The sequence below is a fragment of the Halichoerus grypus genome, chromosome 4 (genome assembly GCF_964656455.1).
Source record: "Halichoerus grypus chromosome 4, mHalGry1.hap1.1, whole genome shotgun sequence".
Classification (NCBI taxonomy): Eukaryota; Metazoa; Chordata; class Mammalia; order Carnivora; family Phocidae; genus Halichoerus; species Halichoerus grypus.
The window spans coordinates 12,336,350-12,355,224 of NC_135715.1; the positions used below are offsets into that span (position 1 = coordinate 12,336,350).

The 18,875-nt window shown below is 48.5% G+C and overlaps 2 protein-coding genes across 15 annotated transcripts in view; both read left to right on the forward strand.

Moving 5' to 3' along the window:
- Positions 1-3,110, forward strand: part of DOCK9 (dedicator of cytokinesis 9) — a 327,271-nt gene extending 324,161 nt beyond the window's left edge. For 4 of the 14 annotated variants that reach the window (XM_078070157.1, XM_078070148.1, XM_078070155.1 and 1 more), the window contains exon 57: positions 809-1,101. The gene's annotated coding sequence lies outside the window, so the exon portion shown is untranslated. Of the gene's footprint in view, positions 1-808; positions 1,104-2,718 lie in introns of those variants that run through there. The other 10 variants (XM_078070150.1, XM_078070152.1, XM_078070162.1 and 7 more) reach the window with 6 other exon arrangements.
- Positions 3,111-8,035: 4,925 nt separating this feature from the next.
- Positions 8,036-18,875, forward strand: part of SLC15A1 (solute carrier family 15 member 1) — a 49,633-nt gene continuing 38,793 nt past the window's right edge. The window contains exon 1 of the mRNA XM_036122426.2: positions 8,036-8,199. Within this exon, the coding sequence (XP_035978319.1) occupies positions 8,196-8,199 (4 nt within the window). The 5' untranslated portion in view covers positions 8,036-8,195. The remainder of the gene's footprint in view (positions 8,200-18,875) is intronic.

Sequence of the window (18,875 nt, forward strand, 5' to 3'; positions counted from 1 at the left end):
CATAGAAACAGGAAGCAGAATAGAATGAGGGTTACCAGGGCCTGGGGAAGGGAGAAAAGGAGAGTCGTTCAATGAGTGTAGTGTTTCAGCCTTACAAGATGAAAAAGATCTGAAGATCTGTGACACAGTAAGGTGCATATAGTTAACACTACTGTACCGTACACTTAAAAATGATTAGGATGGTAAATTTTATGTTATGTATTTTTTAACACAATAAAGAAAAGTCTGGGGACTGGACTGGAGTTAGGAGCCGCAGACTTTGCCTTCTCATTGTAAGCCTTTCTGTACTGTTGGGTGGGTTTTGCTTTTTTTTATTTCTAAAACTTAATTTTTAATTAAAACTAACAATATTACCAAAAAGGTTGGACATAGATTTTGTCAAGTATCTCCTGCAGTATTTTAATTATTGTACTTAAGTCTATAACAACTATAGGTGCTGGTTTCATATCGTGAAGTACACTACTACCAAGCTCACGTATCTTGGGGGTTATCTCTCCTACATGGCAGAGCAAGCAGTGAGATCATAGTCTCACCAATTATTTGCTAATAAATTTTATATATATTTTAATATAAATTTCAGTCACACAGATGAAACCTTTGGATATACATTTTATTTATTGAAATCATTACAAATGCTGAGTTAAATTTTATGTTGATGGCACACAAATTATTCCATATAAGCTTGTATAATTTTATATCCAATATAAAATTATTGTTTCTATATGAGATAATTTTTTACAGACCTTTTTTTGACCTAATTTGATTTTCACTGATATTTTCCCACGAACACCCTTTTTTTCTTTTCCAGGATCCCACATTGCAGTTAGTTGTCATATGTCTTCAATCTCCTCCAGTCTGTGACGGTTCCTCCATCTTCCTTGTTTTTCACAAACTTCACATTTTTTAAGCATTCAGGTCAGTTATTGTGTAGCATTTTGCTCAGTTTGGGTTTGTCTGATGTTTTCTCATGATATAGTTATGTATTTTTGACAAGAAATCTACGGAAGGGATGTTGTACCCTTCTCAGTGCATTATCCAGGGTACATGATGTTGACGTATCTTATTCGTGGTGATATTGACCTTGATCTCTTGATCAAGGTGGTATCTGTTGTGTTTCTCCACTATGAAGTTACTATTTTTCCCTTTGTAATAAATATCTTGGGGAGATGTTTCAAGACTAGATGCAATATCTTTTGATTGCTCATCCCTATTGGTGTTAATTTCTTAACATTTCCAAGTGGTTTGTTGGGTGGCTAGGTATTGACTCCAAATAACAAAGGATCTAATTTATAAATATCCATATCCATATCATAATATTTAAATATTCTCCAGTTTCCCCCTTACTTCTAGTGAGATTTCATACTCTTTCTAACCACACAAAGGTTAATGAAGTGCATTGGTCCTCCCCATTTGAAGGCTTATATACATTTAGGACTTTTATACATATAGGACAGTCAATGCTCAGGATTTTTTACATATTTGCTTGCTTTTTCTTTTGTTTGTTTCATACATTAATTATGAATGTGAGGAATGGATTTGATGCTATCCAAATATGCTTCTTTATCTTGTTTGCCATACTGATTCCCTCTAAGAAAACATTAGCTCATGCTAGCAGGATTCAGTTAAATGTGTTACCCCCTTTAATATTAAGAAACGATCTGGGCTTGTCAGTCACCATGGTATAAAGCGATATTCTAGCCTTTTTACTGCCCATGGTGGATAGCAAAATGCCCTCCACCTGCACAAAGATGTCCATGTCCAAATCCCCAGAATCTCAGTGAATATGTTTTTTTGTTTTTTGGGTTGTTTTTTTTTTAAGATTTTATTTATTTATTTAACAGAGAGAGATAGCGAGAGCAGGAACACAAGCAGGGGGAGTGGGAGAGGGAGAAGCAGGCTTCCCACTGAGCAGGGAGCCCGATGCGGGGCTGGATCCCAGGACCTGGGATCATGACCTGAGCCGAAGGCAGACGCTTAACGACTGAGCCACCCAGGCGCCCCTGGGAAGGAACTCTTGCTTCTAAAAACTTCCCTTCTTCTGATTTTGCAGTTAGAGTTTCCTTTGTTTTGTTCAAATAGGTGGCCTTCCCCCACCCCACTCTGTTCAAATGCAGATATTTCGAGAAAAAGTAACACTAATTGCTTATCAGGCATTTATTTCATAGTGTGGGTGAGTTACCAGGTTCCTTCCTGAGAGTAGATTTTGAGAGAGAGAGAGAATATGAAGACTGCAACAGCTAAGGAACAGGAGGCTTGTATGGGAGGGAAATAAAAAGAGCAGAGAGAGAACTTAGAGAGTTCTTAGAGAACTAACATTTCATAGATTATCCGAAAATGGGACCTTTTGTTCAAATATAATGATCTGTTCATTCTTTATCCTTCATCATTTGTAAATCTGAACACTGCCTTCTCCACCCCCATGACCACTTTCTCCCTCTTCTTCACATTCCCTAACCAATTCCCGCCCCCCACACCACCCCTAGGTAAGGATATAACCCAGTAACTGCCAACACAGATGTCCACACTCGCACTACAGTTTGGGGAAATGGAAGTGCCCGCTTTGCTCTAAAGAAAACAGTTTGAAGAAATCTTTCAAATGCTTTCATAAATATTAAAGTATATTAAATATGTTTTTAAAATTTTATGTAAATACATGAAAACATATGTAAAGATATTTTAAAATATTAAAAATAAGTAACATCATTTCATACCTACTAGGAAGGCTATAATCCAAAAGACAGATAATCACCAGTGTTCGTGAGGATGTGGAGGGATTCGAATCCTAATACACTGGTAGTGGGTTGTAAAATGGTGCAGCTGTTTTGGAAAATCATCTGGCGATTCCTTAAATGATTGAATATAGAGGTACCATATGACCCAGTAATTCCACTCTGAGGTATGTACCAAAAAGAAATGAAAATATATGTCCACACAAAAATTCATACACACATTTTCATAGCAGCAAAAAATTCATAATTGCAAAAAAGTGGAAAGAACCCAAATGTGAAAGAAGGAAGGAAGGAAGGAAGAGAAAGAAAGAAAGAAAAAGAAAGAAAGAAAGGAAAGAAAGAAAGAAAGAAAGAAAGAAAAGAAAAGAAAGAAAAAAAGAACCCAAATGCCCATCAAGTGATGAACGGATAAGCAAAATGTGGTCTATCCATACAATGGCGTACATTCAGCACACGCTACAACATGGATGGATCTTGAGGACATGATGCTGAGTGAAAGAAGCCAAACACAAAGGACCACATGTTGTATGATTCCATTTGTATGAAATGTCCAAAGTAGGCAAATCCGTAGAAAGAGAAAGCAGAGTAGTGGTTGTCTAGGACTGGGGGAGGAGGGTGACTGTTCATGGTACACTGGGTTTCTTTTCAGGGACGATGAAAATGTTCTAAAATGGTGATGGCTGCCCAGCTTTGTGAATATATTAAAAGCTATCAAATTATACATTTTAAATGTGTGAATTGTATGGTATGTGAAATCTCAATAAAACTGTTACCCCCCCCCCAAAAATAGAGTAACATGACCACAGAGGCTAGAATCTTTCCATGTACCATGTTGAAGAATTCGCAAACTATTTTAATTCCCTCTGGAACTCAGTCAACCCAGAGATGCTGAGCCCTCACTCTTGCCTTCTCCCCCACAGTACCCCAAGATTCTAGGGAATCCCATAAACCCAGGTGGCATCTAACCCAGGGGCCTGTGACCCCTCCCACCCTTACCTGCAAATATCATGGACAGCTGATGTTATGGTTGTTGCTGAAGATCATCTTGTAAGGTTTTTATTAAAGAGAAAAATTCATTTAGAGTGGATACATCTTATAAACTACATATATATATATATATGCACACATATATTTATATACACATATATATTTTTTAATGTGGTAAGAGATTGATCCACATCATTGTAAGAATCAGTCTGTCGGTCACATGCAGATATTTGTTGAGAATTTAAGTGCCAGACACTGTGCTTGCAGCGGGGGACACAGACAAGAAGGCAGCATGAGCATTTGTGATAATGATTCAGATCGTAAATAATTACCTTCCAACAGTGACAATAATCTCTCATCCCCACAATAAACCCAATACCACAGTCAGCCTCTACTTTGGAAGAACCTTTGTGAAGAAAATGAACCCAGTTTTAGAGGAGGAATCTCTCTCTGTGACAAGAGAGGAAAATAAAACCCAGCAAGGGAAGGCGACTTGCTCAAGGTCACTCAGGTGATGCCACTGAAAGAGCAACTCTCTCAAATCAGTTGTGAGGCTCTTGAAACCATGGGAGTGTACCACCCCCTGACCCGTGGAAGATGCTCAGAGAACATTCTGTGTTGTTGTCTAGGCCTTTCTAATTACGACAGGAGTCCACCTCCCGACCCCACGCTGGGATGTCGTCGAAAGTTTGCACTTGCAATGCACTCTCCCACCGGCCCTCCGGGCTATGCCCTCACAGCCAAGGCGCCACACCCTGAACCGTAGGTCTGCCATTCCCTCACTCTAGGAAAGAGTTTGACCGATATAAATATGTACAGCTAAAGCTGTTTTGGAGCATTCGAAAGACAGGCATGTTAAAGAAGAGGAAATCATCTTCTTAGGTATTTGTACGTATTCCTCATGTTGCCCAACAGGTGCATCGCAGCAGAATAGGTGCTGAGAGCGAGGTGTAGGGCGGTCCTGTCCAGCAGACATGGCGCGGGCAGGGACTCCAGACAAGCATCTCGGAATGAATTTGAGCCAGTTGCTGGTTCTCTTCTCCAGCACCTGTGGTCCAAATGGCTTTTTGTACGTGTTTATACTTAAGATTCCTCCTTCCCCTGCCTCTTGCCATTTTTCAGACTCTCTCTTCTCAGATAGATGGCCAGGGGACCCGCTTTTGTTGATTATTTTTATTTTTATTTTTATTTAAGATTTTATTTATTTGACAGAGAGATTGACAGTGAGAGAGTGAACACAAGCAGGGGGAGTGGGAGAGGGAGAAGTAGGCTTCCCGCTGAGCGGGGAGCCCGATGCGGGGCTCGATCCCAGGATCCTGGGATCATGACCTGAGCCGAAGGCAGACGCTTAACGACTGAGCCACCCAGTCGCCCCTTGTTGATTATTTTTAAAGTCTGCCCCTTACCCATCAGCATCTCCACCTTGGTTCTAGATGCTTGATAGATAAGAAAACTTCTACTCAATTTTCCTCTGAAACAGAATTAATTAATTAAAAGGTCTTTACAGCCGAGCAATCTGAAGGATGGAGCTGGAGAAAATGACACTTTATTTCTCCATAAAGTTCACAAGCTGCCTTTTCAAGGCAGAGTTCTTACTAGAATAGAGTACTGCAGAACTTTGTACCATTTAAGTGCTTTGGTCAATAGAAAATAAGGAAGGATCTGGGTGTGGACGACTCTCCCTGCCGCCATCTTGGGCTGATCTCATCGTTACCACTAACATCCACTTCTCCCCTAGAAGTTTTCATAAGGCCTGTCCTCTGAGGCCAAGCCACAGTTCTGTTTATCCAGGACAAGTTTGCCGATTCTGCATATTCCAAGTCTAGACTTGGAGCCCTTTGGGGAATGTCGTGGGTTCAGTGGTGCTCCCTCCCCCCCCCCAAAACATACGTCTACCTGGAACCTATGAATGGACCCTATTTGGAAAAAAGATCTTTGCAGATGGAATAAAGAATCTTGAGATGAGATCATCTTGCTTTAGGGTGGGCCCTGAATCCAGTGACAAGTGCCCTAATAAGAGGAGAGAAGACTCAAAGGAGCAGGCCATGTGAACCCAGAAGCAGACTGGAGCAATACCTCCACGAGCCAAGGAACGCCTGGAGCCACCAGAAGTTGGAAGAGGTGAGGACAGATCCTCCCCGAGAGCCTTCGGAGGGAGCACACTGCCAACACCTTGATTTCAGACCCCTTTGCCTCCAGAACAGTGAGAGAATAAATCTGTTATTTATCAAATGCGAGGTAACGGGTTATGGCAGCCTTGAGAAACCAAGCCATGGAGGGCTGAGGGGAAGAGAGAGGTACAGAGAGCCTGGTGCAGTGTTACTGTCTCTTGAGACAGGGTGGAGGGGTGAGGGAGGCTCCCAAGGCAGTTATTCCATTAAATACACAAATGCCAAGGAGTGTCAGGTGAGAAATGTCTGGCCTCCAAGTCCAGCCCATCCCAGAAATTCTAGGGATTTGCTGATCTGATCTACTCAGGATCGGTAGAGCTTGTCTCTTGTACCCCCTCAGTTTTTGTCCTTCATTCATGCTTCTCCATCTTGAGTAACTTGCCCCTTCACACCACGCCGAGAAGATACAAAACGCAGGCTCCGTGCGCGCAGGGCTGTCTGCCCGGTGCCTGTGGCTACCAGAGCAGTCTGTACTTGGCGGTGCTAAGTAAACGATGACCGAATGAAGGATTTGGTGCACAGGTGGAAGGAACAGCATTTGCCTCACAGCTACTAAAAGTCACCTGCACCCCACGCCCAGAGTTCCTGATTCAGTAGATCAGGGATGGGGACTGGGAATTTGCGTTTGTCTCAAGTTCCAGGTGATGCTGACGCTGCATCTCCGGACCCCACTTTGAGAATCACTAGCCTAGAACAAGAGTGGCTTTACAGTGGCTCAGGATGCCAGGCTTCACGAGCTCAACAGAAATAACACCCCACAGAGATAACTGTGGTCAAAACCGGCTATCACAAGCTTCACCTTTCCACCCGTGGCTTCTCTGGTGGCAGGCTAACAACTATGAACAACACGCCTCTGACTCCCGCCGGGCGAGCGTTCTCCTCTCAGTCCGGGCTGCATTGCTCTCCCTGATGGAGTCCCTTTACCTGCAGCCCCCAGGCCTCCAGGTAACCTCACCGGCTGCCCCGTGTGTATCCAGTAAGCCATCACCTGAAGAGGTTTCTCCTCCTCCAGCCCTGGGAAGAAAGCCCGAGAAGGGTGGTGTCCAGCTGCCTCTGGGGAAGCTGCCTGGCTAGAGGGCTTCTCCCCGCACACCAGTCTTCCAGCGGGCGTGTGGGGGGCGAGGGGACATTGCTAAGATGCAGAAGGCCACAGAGGCAGAGGGATGCGTGAACAAGATGTGGTGCGCACACGGCCGAGTGTCAATCCGCCTCCGAGGGGCAGGACGTTCTGGCGTCTGCGCCAGCGTGGATGGATCTTGCAGACGTTAGAACAGGAAAAGGAGCACTGCGTGATTGCACCGATCTGAGGTCCTGGAGCCCTCAAATTCGTGGAGAAGCAAAGTAGGATGGTGGTGGCCGGGGGGCCAGGGGAGGGAGAACAGAGAGGAAGTGTTCCGTGGGCACAGAGGTGTGGCGGCTGCACGGCGATGGGAAGGCACCCAGTGCCATTCACTGTACACTTAGCAGTGACAGTGTACGTTTTACGTGTACTTGACCATGATTTTAAAAAATAGAAACTCCCTCCATTTTCCATTGTCATGTTCCCTCTCAGTATTTGCAAAGCGCAACCCCTCGAGTCAGACAGGGGAACAGAAGAATGATCAGGAGATAATGACTGTATTATTATTTTTGTTCCCGTTATTCGTAAAGCAAGGTGAGGTAGAGTCTTCCAGAAACGCTCTGGCTGGTTCACACCCTAGGGAAGGCCCCCCACGCACGCGCGGGCACGCATACAGCTGACCAGCTTCCACCCAGTTTCGCTTCCTCAGCACCGAAGTGGTGCTTTCCCAGCCCAGTGGTTTCCAACGTGGGGTCCCTGGAGCTGCTGCAGCATCGCCTTAGAACCGGTTAGAAATGCAGATTCTCGGGCCCCGCCCTGACCTGCCGAGCCAGCACATCTGGGGGGAGGCCGGGGAACCTGCATTTTAACAACCCCCCCCCCACCACCACCACCACCAGCGGCCAGGTGGGCGCTCACGTTGGGGCGTCTCTAGCCCAGGTCCCTGGCCGCTGTTCCTGCCCCCGGCGCTGGGCCCGCCCCCAAGGGCCTGGGGCGGGACGGGGGAGCCCCGGGGCTGGCCCCAGACGGCTGGCCCCCAGCTGGGGCTCAAGGGGCGCTCACCTCTGCTCCCGCTGGGCCCCCGCCTCCGAGGGTGGAGCCGGGCCGCCCCGCCCGCACACCTCCAGCTGCACAGGTGGTGGGCGGGGCCTGCAAACAAAATTATAAGAGCAACACCTTAAAAAAAAAAAAGGCCTCTCTTCTGGACTCCCCGCTCGCCAGTCGCCGGGAGCCCTCGGAGCCGCCACCATGGGTAGGTCGCGCGGCCGGGCTGGCGCGGGGTCGCCGGGGAGGGGGGGGGAACGGGGTGCGGGGGCTGCGCGCTGGGGCCGCTGCCAAGGGGGCGCCGCGGGGCTCGACCGGGCTGCGACGCTGGTCCCCGCTGTCCCTGGCGGCCCGCGGACTTGCGCGCGGAGCCGGGAGGGCTGGAGCCGCCGACAGGCGCACGTCGCCGGGACGGGAGCGACCAGGGGTCAGGAGAACCGGGTCCCGCGGGCTCCGGGGAAGTCACCGGCTCCGATCTCGGTCTCCGCTGGGGGGGCGGAGAGCCCGACGCGGCCAGACTGAGAGGTGGCAGGAATCAATGGCGTCACCTTGACCTGGCCTCCTGTTGGGAATCCTCGGTCCTCGTGTTCCCAGCCTGTGGGCTGGGAGTGGGCTTGAAGCTGGCCGGGGTCGCGCACGTGATGGCAGGGCCCCCAAACCTCCATCCATCTGGTGGGCGCTCAGTGGCTGCCTTGGCACCTCCCTTGCCGGTGGCCTGGCCAGGTGACCCCGCAGCTCGGGTGGGAGCCCTGCCTGGCCCCCCGGGAATTGGAGGCCCTTGGTGGCCCTTATCACCCTGCCACTGTCCTCAAGCTTCAAGAGAAGGCACCCAAGGAGAGTAGCTGGTCCTCCACTGGCATGGAGCGTCCGCAGAACTTCTAGGAAAGGACTTAATCCTGCCTGCTTCAGAATAGACCATGGGGGAGCGAATGCAGAAGCAGAGAGCAGAGCCCATCATCCCAGCCCTCTTCTCCCTTAAAGATGGGGAAGGCAAGTCAAGTGACTCCCCCAAAGTCACGCCCTGGATGAGCCCAGGCAGGCACAAGATGGCCCCATGGCGGAGAGAACCAGGTCTGACTTTGGCCTGCTTGCGCTTCTGTTCCCCGCTACCCCCTACTACCTCTAGGATTTTGCGTCAGTAAATTAAACTCTTTGGGCTTCGACTTCCTCAGCCATTAGAAGTATCCGTACCAGCCTCCGTGGTTGTGTCAGGGTGTGTACGCGTGTAGAACCTGGTGTGCCCCACTGTGACAAGCTCGAATGTCTCACTGTACTGCGATACGTCATGGTTCACACTCGGGACTTCTAGCTGTGGCCACCTGTGCCTTTTCCAGAAAGATGCTACAGCCTCCCTCGGAGATGGAGGTTGTCAGCAGTGTGTGCTTTGCAGGCAGGCAAACTCCTGGGCTGGAGTTCTGCATCCTTACCTCACACATCATTTGCTTGTCACTCCGTGTGACTTCTCTGGGAGGGGCTCGGAGTATTTATTTGATCTTTAGATACTAAATACCTGAGGAGCATCTGTGCTAGGTTTGGACTTTCCTAAAGTATTTCCAATCAGGCTAGCTGTCAACAGCCTGATTATTGATGAGTGAACACAGTTAGTTTCTGAAGTGTAGTCCTAAATGAATTGATTCTTTCCAGTTTGCAAATTGGTCCTTCAGTGGTTGCTTTTTTTTTTTTTTTTAGGATTTTATTTATTTATTTGTCAGAGAGAGCACAAGCAGGGAGAGTGGCAGGCAGAGCGGGCAGAGGGAGAAATAGGCTCCCTGCTGAGCAAGGAGCCTGATGCAGGACTAGATCCCAGGTCCCTGGGATCATGACCTGAGCCAAAGGCAGACACTTAACCAACTGAGCCACCCAGGTGTCCCTTTTTTTTTTCAACTGAGATTGGCATAGCATGTGAGTAGCAATATATCCACATACCAGTTTTATGTTACTTAAGTCCTACAGTTTCAATATCTAAGTTTAGGTAGTAAATAAAACAAATTATTTTTTAAAGAATTTTTTTAAAGATTTTATTTATTTATTTGACAGAGAGAGGGACGCAGCGATAGAGGGAACACAAGCAGGGGGAGTAGGAGAGGGAGAAGCAGGCTTCCTGCTGAGCAGGGGGCCCGATGCAGGGCTCGATCTCAGGACCCTGGGATCATGACCTGAGCCGAAGGCAGACCCTTAACGACTGAGCCACCCAGGTGCCCCTAAAAGGTTTTTTAAATAAAAGGTAGCAGTAACTTCTCCTCTTGAGAACAGAACAGATCTTTGGCACTCAGATGGTGCCAAAATTGCTTTGGATCCCCTCATGACTGAAGAAGGAACACCTGGGATGCTCGGTGAACATGTCAGGGGGGAAAGAAGCCAGGCAACGGGTCTTAGAGACATGTTTGCTTTGAGCTGATTTTATCCCATGTGAAACTGGAACTAATTTTTCACACCGGGTTCTTTTGCTGGCCCTGGGAATGGGGAGCAGAAGTTGGGATGGAATAGGAAAGTGAGAGATGCAGTAAGAGTCAGAACTATACCATTTATTAGACTCAGTAACACAGCAACAAGAATCCACAAGAATAAACTGAATGAAAAGTTGCTTTGGGCATTTCGATGCATAGCTAAACCTGGCTGCAGTGTCCAGTTAGAATCATGAACCGCAAACCCTTTGCTTTAAAGAGGGTTTGGCAAGCTTTTCCTGTAAAGGGCCAGATAGTAAATATTTCCAGCTTTGGGAGGTAGCGTAGTCTCTGGCAACACTCAACTCTGCCCTCGTGGTGCAAAATATATAAACACATGGGCAGAACTGTGTTCCAGTAAGACTTTATGTACGGGCACAGAAATTTGAATTCTATGTAATTTTCATGTGTCACGAAATAGTTTTTAAAAATTGTTCTTCAGTCATTGAAAAACATGGAAACCAGTCTTAGCTCGTGAGCCATAGAAAAGCAGGTGGTGAGCTGGACTTGGCCCGTGAACCATCGTTCGCCTAGTCTTGCTTTAAAGTCTGGGTGTGCTTATCAGAGTCAGGGATGGAGAGGACGCTGCCTTCCCAAGAGCTGTCTTGTGGAGTTAGGTTTCCGAATGGCAGAGAACCTCTCAGGTGAGGCTTTTGTGGGGCTAGGGATGCTTTTGCTGAAGATTTCAAATATCCGCTCTTTCTCCCTTCACCCCATTTCCCTCCTTTACCCAGAGCTGAGCAAGAGTCTGCACTAAAGTTGCTGCTCTTGGAAATTACTTCCCGTATTTCACTTTGAAAATGAAGTATGAAGAGGCTTCAGGTTCTATGAAACGAGCTCCTGCCTCCTTCTGCCAGAGCCTCCAGGCTGTTTTGAGGAATTCATTCACTTAATGAAGGATAGTTGATTATATTCCTGTCCCCCCACCTCTCAGCCTCCTGCTGGCCTTGTGGGATTCTGATGGGTTTTTCCAGTCAGCTTCCTGCCTGAGCATAAAATGCTGGGCTGGTTTTGAAGGTGCCACAAACCTGGTCGCTTAAAAGTTCTTCCACCTTCTTGCTTCTTTCTAGAAGTTCTTGGGTAAACCAAAGACTGGAGCTGAAGTCCCAGGGGAGCTAGCAACCTGCTATAAGCTATAAGTGTGTAACTAGAAGCTGGAGCCGCTCAGAAGGGGGCCTTGGGCAGCTGACACTTGGGGGAATCGTGGGCCCCTCAGACAGCAGGAGGAGAGAACTTCTGACCCGGGGATCTTTCAGGCTGACATGTCTGTAGGTCAGTGGTCTTCAGTCTTTAGTGTACATCAGGATCACCAAAGTGAGGGCTAATTCCAACACAATGCTGGGCTCCACCCCTCGAGTCTCTGCTTCAGTGGGTCTGGGGCAGCACTCAAGGATCAGCATCTACACAAGTTCCCAGGTCCTGCTGCTGCTGGTCCCAAGACGCCACGTGGAGAACCACTGCTGTGAATGACTCTAAATGACAAGCTCTGTTTTTCTCAACCTGCACCCATGCCCAAATATTGCTGCTGTGCCCCCCAGATGAGATCGTGGCAGTAAGATCTAGTGCAACCTAGCCCCTGGCTGGTCCGTGATGATCAACTTTGCAGTAAATTAGTAGCTAGAATTTGAAAATTAGCTTGTGCAGGCTAAGAATGTAGGGTAGGAAAGAGCAGGAGTGATGAATCCATGTGGTCCAGCTATGGCTGCCGGGGTGGGGGGGGCGGGGGGTAAGCCTAAGTCACTGATTGACACAGGTATTTATTTACCATCCATCTTGAAGAAACTTATATCCTCAGGGAGCAGGACCACAAACCCATAAACAACACTTTTCCACACTGAGGGATAGTCGAGGTAAATAAAGTACCATTGGCTTTATGGTGTCTTGTCAAAGCTGGAGGATGCGCTGTCTTCATGCTGAATTTTTACCTCATCCTTCACACCTGTACAAAATGTCCTGGGTGGAATTATTCCAGGTTTGATTTATTTGGATTTTTTTGATTAATACTTTTCCTGCTGCCCTTTGAGTTACTGAAGAACAGGGAGCACATGAGGAATCTCTCAACTGGCTAGTTCACCAGTGAGAGGGACAGCAGTCTTTTCCAGGGTAGAGCTGCATACGAAGGGGGGTGGGGACAGACCACCCAGCCAGCCGCGCTCATACCTCTCCGGGCTATGGCAGGTCTCAGACACAACTGCATCTCGATCCTATCCCTGGCAGGAGAGAAAGTGGGTTGGTGTCCCAGGTGAGCTGATGAAGGATATAAAAACAAGGGTGGACTCTGAGGAACATTTCACATTCTTCCGTGATGATAGTAAAAGAATAAGAGCAGTGTTATCTGCAAACGAATGCTAACCACTGACTCAGAATCCGAGGGTTGCAACATAAAGAACCCAGGAACCTCTGTTTTGTAACTCGTCTCTTGGTTTCAGAGCCCAGGAATGTATCACTGAGGAACCTGGACAGTGGGGCCATCTCATGGGGTTGCTGTGAAGGGGGCCAGGTCAGACAGGCCATGCGGTGCCTCTGCTTGCCGCCGAGCCTCAGAACAAGGGCAGCTACCCTCTGCAGGTGGCACAGAGTTAAAGGACAGTCTCAGCAGCTAGAAAGTGGCCCCAAAGGGAAGGGATAGCATCTTCCACAAACTTCCTGGAGAATGAGGAAGACCTAGTTCCTCTGAGCCTGGACACCAGCCAGGGCCCCCCACGGGGCTCCTGAAAGGAGCCTGTCATTGAAGAGGGTGTAGAGCCATCCAGTTGTTGTGTGGGGAGCGTGTGAAACTGAGCACGTACCCAAAGGAAACTTTGGTTCAAGAATCAGACTTAATACTGGAAAATTCACAAAATGTACTCACATAAGAAGACCCATTGAAAAGCTCACAGACTAAGCATTTGAACTTCTACAGTCTGCCTCAAGAGGCAAGATTTTATTGTAAGCTCTATCAGGACATATTAGAAGGTACACTTGAGATGTTTTTGGAAGAACAAACCTTTTTTCCCAACGTGTCAAAACACGTCAGCTCACGTGGTGTACGAGTTTCCTGTGGTTGCTGTAACAAAAGTATCACAAACTGATCGTTTAAAACAGCAGAAATGTAGTCTCACAGTTCTGGAGGCTGGAAGTCCAAAATCAAGGTGCCTGCAGGGCCATGCGCTTCCTGAAGGCTGTAGAAAATCTCCATCTCTTAGCTTTGGTGTCGCCAGCAGACCTTGGCATTCTTTGGCTTAGAGATGGGTCACTCCAGTCTCTGTCTTCATCATCAGGTGATCATTTCCCCCACCGTGTGTCTTCACACCACCTCCCCTCTGTGCAGCTCTGTCTTCATATGGCTGTCTTCTCATAAGAACACTAGGCGTGTGGGGTTAGGGACCCACCCTTCTCCAACATGGCCTCACCCCAACTCCTTACATCTGCAAAGACCCCGTTTTCAAAGAAGGTCACAATCTGAGATTCTAGGAAGGACATGAGTTTTGGGGGCCACTATTCAACCCAGTACACGTGGTAATAGAAAATGTTCTTCTGAAAGATGTATGTCACTTATATATGACTTTAGGCAGGAAGTATTCTTAGTGTGTAAAGAGGACGCCACTGTGGCTTGCATCTTCAGCTGAGGTGCTACAGGTAATGACTAGTATCTTCCCCCAGAGAGACGGATGGATTTTTGGGTATAGGACTAGTCAGTTCTAAACAGCCATCTATTGGGGCGCCTGGGTGGCTCAGTCAGTTAAGCGTCTCTTAATTTCAGCTCCAGTTATGATCTCAGGGTCATGAGATTGAGCCCCACTTTGGGCTCCACATTCAGTGGGGAGTCTGCTTCCCTCTCTCTCTCTCCCTCTGCCCCTCCCCTCACTCCTCTCTCTCTCTCTAATAAATGAATAAATCTTTAAAATACACATATCTTACCATTCCAGAAATTTCTTAGAGATATTCTCGTGATAGGAATAAAGCCATGTACAGCCTAAATATCAACTGGGGGGAAAAATGTGCTGTAGATCCTAACTTTACACTTACTGTGATCATAAGCATTTTTTTCCAGTCATGATCTAACATCTAAGTGCAAAAAAAAAACAAAAACAAAAACAAAAAAACTTTGTGTCTAAAATTTAGGATCTCAAATTAATAAATAATAAAATTTAGGATCTCTAACTTAATGGCCTCCAAAACAAACCCCCAAAAGACCGGGAGGTTGGTTCCTTTCGATTTGGTGACACTTGCGTGCCTTTGGCATCGTTCTCGCCTATGACGACACAGTATTTCAGGGCTGATGTGACGGACTTGTTTCTGTTGCCTGTTCGGGGTGCACAGTTTGCTGCTGTTTCCCATGCTCCCCCCTCTTGCTTCCTTCTAGAGCCTGCTGGGGGCGGGGGTGTAGGTCTGTCTTACCGCTAGCTTGCGAATAGATCATTTACTGACTCTCAGCAGGAGAGCGCTGAAAGCAAGACTCCCTCTAAGTTCAGAACAAAGGCTGTTCTTCCAGAAGAAAAGAATGCCCAGGTGTAGATAAAGGACGTCACCGGGAGAACAAGGGTCACCTTCCTGATACACAGGAAATGCTCTCAGCTGAGTGACCGACCCTGCCCATACCTGAGGCAGAACTTAGGCTTGGCCCTGGGCCCATTCGGTTTTGCATAAGAGCTTACTACATATTAACTCTGCGGCACCCTCTGGCCTGGCCCACTTTCCCTGCAATTGAGAAGTAAACAATCTCTGAGCATATCCAAAGGCAGGTGGCTCCTGGGACCTGGAGGGATCATTTCTTACTGAAGGAGAATGGGAATGGCCCTCAGCGATGCATGTCTGTAATTCTGGAAACAAGATGCTAAAAGTCACGGGTTATTTATAAACCCATCAGAGGTGGCCACTATGGGCCTCTGAAGCCTCGGATTTTAGACAGTCCTGTGTAGAAATCTTTTTTAAAAGATAGGAGGCTATCTGTAACCTACAGCAATGGGCCGGGCACCACAAATGCTCTCTGACTGTCATGGGTTTAATTGTGTCCCCCTCCCAAATTCATAAGCTGAAGTCCTAACCCCTGGAACCTCGGAATGTGACCTTATTTGGAGATAGGGCCTTCACAGATGTAATTCGTTCAGATGAGGTCATCCTGGAGTAGGGGGGCCCCCAGTCCAATACGACCAGTGTCCTTATACCAAGGGGACATTTGGACGCAGGCACACATGCAGGGAGAAGACTGTGTGAGGATGGAAACAGAGGTCTGGGTAATGCTATCAAGAGCTAGAGAACGGCTAGGGTGGCCAGTAACCCCCAGAAGCTGGGGAGTGGCCGGAACAGATTCTCCCTCGCAGCCTCAGAAGGAGCCCTCCCGGCTGACGCATTGGTCTCGGCCCCCGGCCTCCTGACCGTGGGAGGATACGTCTCCGTCGTTTAAAGCTACTCTGTACCGTAAGCTAGCGCCCAGACCCAGGGCTGCCTCCCTCAGTCCTGACCGCGGGGTCCCCAGGCTGAGGGAGGAGGTGTCAGAGGCCTGGCCGCTGGCTGGATAAAGATACGAGGCTGGGTGTCACTCACTCAGCGAAGGCAGACCGGCCGGGGGAGCCAGCTCCCAGCGGTCCTGGTCCCACAACAAGGGGGTGACACAGTTGTGAGCCAGATACAGCTAAGTGATTTTATACTCTGTATCTGTCTGCTCAGCAGCTGGGCTCGCGCCTCTGGCCAGTGTGGCCTATATGGATACGGGGTCACCAGCGCCCCCAGAATGATCTGGTCCCCGCGGTGGCACCATGCCAAAGTCACTTAATAAGACCTACACGATCCCATTAGCCCTGGTTTCCCTGTGTTGTTAAAGTAGCTTCATGCAATTAGGGTTCAGTTGACGTTCCTAGTTCTCAAAGGACCGATAACTCATTTGCTTTCCACAGGGGTAACTTGGTTAAACCCCTTGACATTCTGAAAACCTTACACCAGTGTGTTCTGGTGATGGAGCTGTTTGCTGATGGGTCAGTGGAAAAGTAGACTGTCCCTTAGTGGGGAAGATAGTATTTGTGGAAAAGTGGCTATTTCTATTAAAAAACAACAACAACAAAACACCCAATAGAAGGATGGGCAGGGCACTGGCCACAGACATCAGGAGGTACCCGGCGTGAGGGCCCGTGGGGCTGGAATGTGGCCCGTGCCTCGTTGCCAAGCAGGGCGTCCAGCCAGGGACACCTTTTCTTGTTGGACGTACACCGCTGTCCGCCGGTCAAGCCATACCTCCCGGGGCAGCATCCAGCTTAAATGATCACAGTCCTCCACGCGCAGAGAAGGGCCATACGGGCCAGCAGGGGCCCTGAGGGCGGGAAACGTGGCGACAGAGCCAAGTAAGAAAAATAACGATCAGGTCGGCCAAGAAACAGCCTCAAGACGGGCCACTCCAGAAACAGGGGCCGGGATGACAGGTGCAACACTTGTCCCAAAGCTGACCTGACGACTGTCCAGGACCAGCCCATTTAAGGAAAGAAGAGTGCTCCTCACTTCCTAATCAAAGCTAATCGGTTTTTGGAAAAAACCAATCAAACCAAGTGTGCCACACAAGGCACTCAGCCCCTGCCTGTCCCCCCCCCCCATGCCTCCTGTCACCTCACCTCAGGTCAACCGCAGTTAGCTGGGTGCGTATCCTGCTGGGCTCTTTTCGAAGTGGCGCACACTCGATTTCCTCACCGAAAAGGGGGGAGGGATCCTATGCTATGTGAGGCTCTGTGACATTGGCTCAGAAGTCAGAACAATGGCCCTCTGTCAGGGCAGTTATAAAAAGACTAAAGAAATCTAAAAGGGGGCGCCTGGGTGGCTCAGTCAGTTAAGCGTCTGCCTTTGGCTCAGGTCATGGGATCGAGTCCTGCATTGGGCTCCCTGCTCAGTGGGGCATCTGCTTCTCCCTCTCCCTCTACCCCTCCCCCTGCTCTCTCTCTCTCTCACTCGCTCACTCTCTCTCAAATAAATAAATAAAATCTTAAAAAGAGAGAGAGAGAAATATAAAAGGAGGAGAGAGTATCTGGGAGGCCAAGGGGAGGGGTGAAGTGCTAAATCCTAATGGTGCTGGGATGCTCTGAAGGAGCCTGTTGCCGAGAGAGAATTAGGAGTCGTGGGGCTTGACCGCTGGGGTGGAGGAAGATGGAAGTCAGATCCTGGAGGGCTTGTTATGCTGTGCTGAGCGGGAGGTCTGACCTTACAGGTAGCAGAGAGCCAGGCAGGTTCGAGAGCCATCCTGAATGGCTCCATCTGGGGAAGCTCAGGTCCGCTGCGGTGAACGGGAGACGGGAAAGGTGGAGACAAGGCATCTACTTGTCTCGGTCATCCCGGTGCACAATGAACGGAGTCAGAGTCATATCAGAGGAGCTGATCACCTGGCCCGGAGCCACCACTTAGGGTGCACGCCTTCACACCGGACCCTTTCCTTGACTGCTCCCCTGCATCGCTCTGGAGCGACAAGGGGCTCCCAGACTGTAGAGCGTCAGCACTAGGCGGGCTTGATCACATGCAGACGGCCGGGCCTTACACGGGGAGTTTCTGATTCGGTAGGTCTGGGATGGACCTGAGAGGGCACATTTCTGATGGTTCCCAGGAGCTGCCGCTGCTGGGCCAGAGACCACACTTTGAGAACCACTGCAGTGGGGAATTAAACACGATCGTGAAACCCCTACAACCGCATGCACGCAGCACACTGGAGTGCTGCCCATTCAAAAAGTAGCGTAATTGAAAATGAGTGCTTGCCCCTGTGGCTTGTGTTTAAGAAGACTGGCTTTCTTCTGTCCACAACTTGCTAATCCCCGTGGCCTAATTTCCCAGGACGATGTCATAAGGACCTTCTTGTTTTGACTGTGAGCAACCCTAGAGGGGACTGCCTCTACTTTGAGAGCCCCTCTCAGCCCTGCCAGGGATCCCCCGTCACAAATTCTTGCCCATATTTTCATCTTAAATCAGCCCGTTCCATACATCCGTCTGCACTCCCCAGCCGTCTTCATGGGATGCAGCGAAGAGCAAAGTTCGTTTCATTCCTGCAGATCTGATCTTACTAACCAACTTGCAAAGATGGTGTCAGCATCTCTAGGTGAAGGAATGGCGGGCCAGAGGTTAAGTGCTTTGAATCTTTAAAGCCACATGATTAGGAAGGGTGTCCCAAGCAAAGGCTCAACCTCCTGCTCCCCACGGCCCATGCCCTTCCACCTAAAAGAATCCAGGGTTGATCAACTTAACTCATTTTCCTCCTGGTTTATGAAACCATTTTCAGACCGCCTCATTCCTTGTAGCGGCCCAGGGAGGCATCATCGGCACTTTACAGGTGGCTCACAGAGAGTAACCTGCAGAAGTTAGCAGAGCAAGTAAAGATTCTGCCAGATCCCATTTAACAGGCATGGGATTGGACTCCTGAACCCACAGGTAGAAAATGTAGCTAAGGGAAAAAATTATTTAAAAAAGAGCACTTTGCGGGCAAATTAAAGTTGCT